This window comes from Rhopilema esculentum, chromosome 13 (genome assembly GCF_057945365.1).
Source record: "Rhopilema esculentum isolate cy_ngs chromosome 13, ASM5794536v1, whole genome shotgun sequence".
NCBI classification, from domain to species: Eukaryota; Metazoa; Cnidaria; class Scyphozoa; order Rhizostomeae; family Rhizostomatidae; genus Rhopilema; species Rhopilema esculentum.
In genome coordinates, this window is record NC_142827.1 from 10,277,824 (window position 1) to 10,284,899 (window position 7,076).

The window sequence follows — 7,076 nt, forward strand, 5'->3', positions numbered from 1 at the left end:
TTTTGAGACTGAACTCGATGTTAATGTTCTTGTTAAAGTTAGGTACATGCCAAACTATGGTGAAAACTGACAATATTTAATATTATTATCGTTATCATTAACTTGGTTAAACAGTTATTATCATGAAAATACAGAGTTCGATATTTGTAATAAAGTTACTTTAGGATTTCGAAAATAATATTTTGGTGAAGGAATAATAACAAATTCTTTACGTCACTTGAAAACAGAATAAACATCAATGGGGCATTCCTTTTAAGACAGTTGCCTTAAAAATTTTATAGAGAGCCAGATATATAGAGAAACACATTGTCTTATGTGTGTATTTGTATTTATAATCTATTTCCTAAGGACCTGCTATCATTTCTTTGAAGTGCAGTGCATTTGTAAGGCAAGTTTGATCCTTAACTGGTAATAGAAAATTATTGGGTACAAAAAAATGCAGATATCATACACCAAAAAAGAAAATAAAATGAAATTTATTTGGCCTTCATTAAAAATTACATCAAATCTGAATAAGCAACTAAAGGAAGCAGTCTATTTATAAATAAAAACCTCAATGAATTAGCTCTCAAAGCATAAATATTCCAGCATTGGCTCTTAAGCATAAATAACAGCTTATCTAAGAACTACCTATATTCGAAATGAATGGGGGTCGGCAAAGACAAAAGAGATTATGGTCAGTAACTGGCTGTTCTCATAAGTTGAAATAAGGCTCAATCATATTGATATGACAAGTGGAACTCACCACAAGGAATGTAATAAAACTTTTCAATTGTATCAATTATCTATTAATTTTCTTATTGTTTCATTGATTCAAAACATTTAACAAAATTCATATGCCAGCCCTACCCCTGGGCTGTGTTGGCATGGGTGGAAGTAGGGGAAACAAAGGATTCGAGGTAATTGCTGAATTTGTCAGACATTGGGAGAATGAGCATACAATTATACTTTAATGTTAGGAAGACGTCCAAAACATTAGGTTTATTTTTACTGAAAAAGCACTGAATGCAGTGAAAATCACCCTGAAATGCCCAAATGGAGCCAATTCTTGAGGAAGAAGAGCCAATGTTTTGGAAGTCTACTCAAACATTATTTTGGAAAGCTTTATTAAGGATCTTAAGTAGTAGTAGCTCTTCTTGGTGTTTTTTCTTGTTTAACCAATAAGTTGCATTTTCTAACTTGGTTAACTTAGTCTTTAATTATCAAGTTAGCTTAATGATATTTCTTTTCATATTTATTGAATCTGACTCTCTATGAGTTTTCCCTGAATTGGACTGTTTATAATTAAAGGGTGTGGTCTCCAAAAATTTTTCCGTGGCATGCTCTGAGCCCCCATTTCAGCCCCCTCATTTAAAGACTGGGGCACAGTCCTTGACTGTAGCCTCAGATTTGGAAAGCATTACAAGGTACAGTTAGAAAAGTTAACATCAAATTAGAAATGTTTGTTTGTTAATACTAATTGCTGCAAGCCATATTGAACAGTTCTACAAATTAGAAGATCTTTGATCCACTTGGCTTCGTTTGAGTGGAGCAGAGACAAATGAAATAAGTACCAAGCTAGCCATATAGCCTGCGAACATTACAAAGCCTCCAATGTGTCCACCTCCTTTTCGCACACCAACAGCAACAATATTAGTCAAAATAATCCCATATATATTCAGAAACAAGAAAAGAATTGCTGAAGTTGTCCCTTCAGGCACAGGATAAGTTAACTCAGCCGCATGTTCCAAGCCAGCAAAGATATATGCATAAGAAAAAAGTCCAAAAGCACAGAAGCTTATAAAGAGCACTACAAAGTTTTTGTAGTATTCAAGAAGCAAAGTAAAAATGAGCATCAGAAATGCACAAGAAGCAAAAATAATTATTGAGAGTGTTTTGTATCTCTTTGTTCTATCAAGTATAACACCACTGAAAAGGATACCAAACAGGCCACAGACTCCAGCTGCAAAACCCATATAACCAATCTCTTTTTCTTTACCTGGGTACTTTGAAATCACCATTTCATTGAGCAGTGTATTGTAGACTGCAACTTGCCCTGTTGCAATCCCATATGCCTGAGATATCAAGTGAAATGACTTGTCTTTCAGGACAAGCAAGATTGACTCACCAAATGATGGAACATGAGAAATTTCAACTTTTGAGTCCTTGGCGCCTTTAATTAGTTTGGTATCATCTGGGTTATCTTCTTGACAGAAAAAGCTAGTCTCGGTGTTATGTGCACCTTCATTTATGGCTGAATTGACGTTCCCACCTTCAGCATTGTTGCTGGTCTGAAAGTCATCGTCTGAAGAATCCACAATTTCTTTTACAAAGTCTTGTCTTTTTATTTTTAGGACCATTTCTTGAGAACGACTTGGAGGGGTGAGTGGCTCCCTTTTTATGAGGAAGAAACTGGCAACTGCAAGAATTGTGCAAAATACCGCTTGCGATACCAACAATCTGTGCATACCTTGTCTGACGTCATCATCCATGTTCTTGCTGCTTGGGACAATAGTTCCTAATAAAAACCCAACAGCTACCCCCAGCATGTTCATTAAGACCCCGATTGACGAAGCAGTTGCTCTCTCAGAGTCTCCAAACCAGACTGCAGCTAGCCGCGGCGGAATAAAAATGATGAAGCACTGAGCCAATGCTGCAAATGTGTTTCCTAAAAATGCAAGCGTAAAGCCATCGCGGTTGGCACCCATCGCTCGCAAGCAGCTTCCAATGGCATTGAGAAACGCGCCGATAATGATTGTGACCTTTAGGCCATATCTGTCAAGCACATACGATGATCCAATTACAAATATATAGAGAAGCAAAAAAATAAGAGACAACCAGTTCACAGCAATGGAATCGACACGGTAGTAATCTTTGACGATGCTGGTGATTGATGACAAGCTAATCCAAATTATTTCATTCGACATTGAAATCAAAGAGAACAGTCCCAAAACTACCCACCTCCATTTATACAATTTGTACCCTGTCTTCGTCCCAGGCAAAAGAAGCGATTTTTGCTCGTGCGTTTCTTTTTCTCTTGAAGAAAGGGTCTTTGGTCTAGCTTGCCCATCGTTTCTTTGCAACTCCATAATTCGAAGGATTTCGCATAAATGTCCAAGGTCAGAGGCCAGTAAAAGTCTTACCCTCACTAAGAACTCAGCGCAACGATAAACGTGGGTATCTATTGACGAGTTTAGCGTCACGAACGGGGGTCACACTTTGTAAACATGGTCGTGGAGAGTAACCATAAACAAAGCAATCTCACAACACCATTTTTTTCGAACAACATCAAGAAGAAATTCTTTTGAAATAGAATTTCTTCTGGAGCGAATATATAACAGGGGGTATCGTCTATGGGCAGTTGCGGATTAGATGCTGTGTTTCACCCAGTGGCGGCACCAGCCACTACGCTCTGGGGGGGACAAAACAGAAGATTTTAGACCACGCCCCCTTTAGCACCAGAAAACGCCCTTTTACTAACAAGGAACGCAATTTTTACCTGAAGGGAACGCCCATTACTCACTTTCGGCTATGTAAAGGCAGTTTGAAAATCATAGGATTACATAACAAAAAGTACGTTGCCAAAATATTACCCCTCCTCCAACATTTTCTCATCGGATTTAGACGAAATGAAAAATTGATCCTGCCGAGAACAGGGGGGGCGTGTCCCCCAGCCCCCCCGTGGCGCCGCTACTGATTTCACCCCCCCAATCCTGAAAAACAGCATTTCGTAGGGCAAAGCAGAAGGAATTAGTAGTTCTCGCAGGGCAAAAGAGATCAGAAATCAAGTTTCACAAAATATCTTAATTTAATTTATTTTTTTATCAAGTCCAAAACATATGTTAGTTTTTCCGATTTGTTGTGGTATTGTAAAGTGAGTTTCTTATTTACGTGCCCCTCGCGAAGAAAAAGTTACACTGCTTGGATAGACGGTATCGTATCATGGCATAAAATGAAAAGTGTTGGAAATTTTTCTTCTAAAACACACCAAGCAGCATTGGCTGATTTTGCTAGGTTTTCAGTCGAACAAGGACATATTGACATTCAAATGAATAGGCATCTGAAGGACATCATGATTCAGGAGAAGGCTGTCGAAGAAAAATGCAAATCGATAATGAAGATTCTGTTTGATATTGCTAGAACATTGGCAAGGCAATGAATTGCTTTCAGAGGCACCGCAGGAGACCAGAACGGCGATTTTGTCCAGTTTGTGAATCTTCTGTCCAGGCACTGTCCACAGATGAAAGAATGGCTTGATAGCAAACGATTGAAGCCTTACAGTACCAGATACATAAGTCCAAATTCACAAAATGAACTTTTAGAGATCATGGGGGAGAGTGTTAGAGCAAGAATAAAAGATGAGATTGAGTGTGCTAAAATGTTGTCGGTTTCGGCCGATACAACACCCGATGTCAGCAATAAGGATCAAATGGTTGTGGCTGCAAGATATAGTGGTGAAAAAGGAATTGCGCGCGAGAGAGTCGTGGAAATGAAAGAGTGCAATGACAAACATGGAGATAAGACAGCAGAATGTATTCTCAAGTGTCTGGAAGCAAATGAAATTAATGTGAATTATCTCTGCTTCCAAACATACGATTTCGCAAATAATATGTCTGGGAGAATTGCAGGGGCACAGAGGGACAAGATATTCTTGCAAGACCAGTCCCGTACATTCCATGTCAAGGGCATCGATCTAATACTTTCAACGAGCATTGTGCAAAAAAAAGTGTCATAATTACGTCGATGTACGATAATCTTCAAGATATATATGTTTTCTTCAGTGCCAGCTCCAACGAAACAAAATTTACAATAAAGAAGTTCAAGAAATTGATGAGTACTCCTTGAAACTCCGCAACATGTCTAAAACGAGATGGGTCTACTCTTCAGAGTCGATAGAAGCAGTGTGGCGAAGTTTACAAAGCATACCCAAAGCAATTGACAAAGTTGTCAGTGACGACAGCACAGAAATGAAAGTAAAAGTGAAGGGTAAAGACATAAAGAAAAAGTGTCAGTCATTTGACTTTCTTTTTGCATTGATGTTCATGAGATTAATTATGAAGAAAACAAAGATTTCGACGATGCAACTCCAAGCAGAAGAGCTTAACATCCTAGATGCGATGAAGTTAATTGAAGCAACAATAGAAAATCTTAAGAAGATTCGCATAGATAACAAGGCTATGGATGCAGAGTTGGATGCTATAAACGAGTGCGCTAAACGACATGGAATAGATTCAGCGGCTGAGTTTAGTAGAAAACATCGACTCAGGTTGCAGCCAAGAAAGATTGACAACGGTCCAGAAACATCAGCGGAATTTAAATTTAATTCCTTCTACAGAACAGAAATGTGTGTTGTTCTCGATTCTCTGATAACAGAGTATGGTGAAAATATCAAGGCATGCTTCAAAAAAATTGAGCCATTGGCAATGGCGTTGCAGCCACCACTCAAAACGATAAACCCAGAAACAGTCCACACGATCTTCGAAAGCTTTTCCCACCAGGCTTTCATATTGAAGCTAGATGTTTTCAAGTCAATTTGATTGAACAGCAACTGATCCAGCCAACTTCCGTCAAAGAGGCTGCCAAATTTAATTTGAAAACAGACGACTTTTCCCAACGGTTTACAAATGCTACAGCCTTCTTCTTACAGCACCTGTGTCTGTGGCTAAAGACGAGCGAACCTTTGGCAAACTTAAGATTGTTAGAAATTTGCTGCGATCAAGGATGAAAGGTGAACGATTGAATGATCTCATTCTACTTGCTTGTGACCTAACAGACACTATCCCACTTGATAAAGTATTAAAAGTATGGCATGAAAAAAATGAGAAGAATTTCAATTAAGTAAATGAGTGTGAAAGTAGACTAATTATTGACTTTTTTATTACGATTGTTGGTTTGTGTTGCTTTTTGAAAATAATATATGTACTTATGTAATATATGCACAGTACTTACATAAGTACAGTACTTCTATACTTGTTTTACAGGAAATAGTGTTTACACCCCTCCCCCCAAAAAATTAGTAAAGTGACGTCCCTGCACAGTCCCTCGGGAATGCTACAGGTTTCAATGTTGGCAGAATGCTTATTATTTTTGAAATAGTAGGGGCAGCGTCTGAGAAGTAGAATTTTCGGTGTAGAACTAGGGGCTCCGGGGGCTGCCCACTTTGTAAATGCCAAAAAGTTTTCCCTTTACTGGCTTATTTAGCATAAGAAAGTTTACAGATTATGTACAAATTGTTTATTTTTTGGTGATATAAAATGTATTCATAGTTTTTCTTAGAATACTTGTTTATGCATGAATGAACGAATGAATAAATGAATGAATGAATGACGGAATGAATAAATAAATAAATAAATGACGAAATGAATGAATGAATGAATGAATGAATGAATTAATGAATGAATGAATGAATGAATGAATGGATAAATAATTGATTGAATAAATGAATTGATCAACTAATTAATTAATTAATAGAGTGTTAACACTGCTAATTTCCCAAAAAGGAATTAAAGAGTGAAGAGACCCAAAGCCTAAATAATGAAAAATATTTTAGATACTATGGGAAAACTTTTTGGCTAGACGCTAAGGATGGGTCTGTGCATGAATGACTTTCTATAGAAAATTTGGAAAGAAAATTTACTCTTAAACGTATTGTAGCAAAGATTTTAAACTTTATTAAGCAAATTAAGTAAATTGCATTTTATCGAAACTTTTATTAAAAAAATAATGTCGAAATTACGAATAATAAAATTTTTTTTTAGATAACAGTTCTCCTCCAATCGTTGCTAGAAGTGAATTTCTCAGAGCTACGAAAGCTTTGTGACACGCTCTTTAAAAAGACTACGGCGGTGATAGACATTTGAGGTTTTGTAATCCAATAGAACTTCACAACTCACTTTAGGGTAATTTCTCGGTAATGGTGAATCAAGTTAAGTGCTTAAGTCAATCATGTACAATTATGATCAATCTGTGGTTTAGGTTCAATTTTTAATGGGAGTTAATACTTTTATTCATTTAATTCTAATCTTATTGAATTTCGCAGATATATTTTTCGAAATCGGTTTGATTTCATGGAAGCAAGAAAGAAATTTTCATCATCC

At 37.0% G+C, this 7,076-nt stretch overlaps 2 protein-coding genes across 2 annotated transcripts; one reads left to right on the forward strand and one right to left on the reverse strand.

Annotated features, from left to right (window-relative positions):
* Positions 1–60: 60 nt before the first annotated feature.
* On the reverse strand, positions 61–3,635 carry LOC135692296 (putative MFS-type transporter C09D4.1). Its single transcript, XM_065210401.2, has one exon. It carries the CDS (start codon positions 3,066–3,068, stop codon positions 1,485–1,487), a length of 1,584 nt encoding a protein of 527 aa, XP_065066473.2. The 5' UTR covers positions 3,069–3,635; the 3' UTR covers positions 61–1,484.
* Positions 3,636–4,219: 584 nt separating this feature from the next.
* LOC135691987 (uncharacterized) lies at positions 4,220–4,714 on the forward strand. The gene has a single exon (XM_065210002.2). It carries the CDS (start codon positions 4,220–4,222, stop codon positions 4,712–4,714), a length of 495 nt encoding a protein of 164 aa, XP_065066074.2.
* Positions 4,715–7,076: the final 2,362 nt, after the last annotated feature.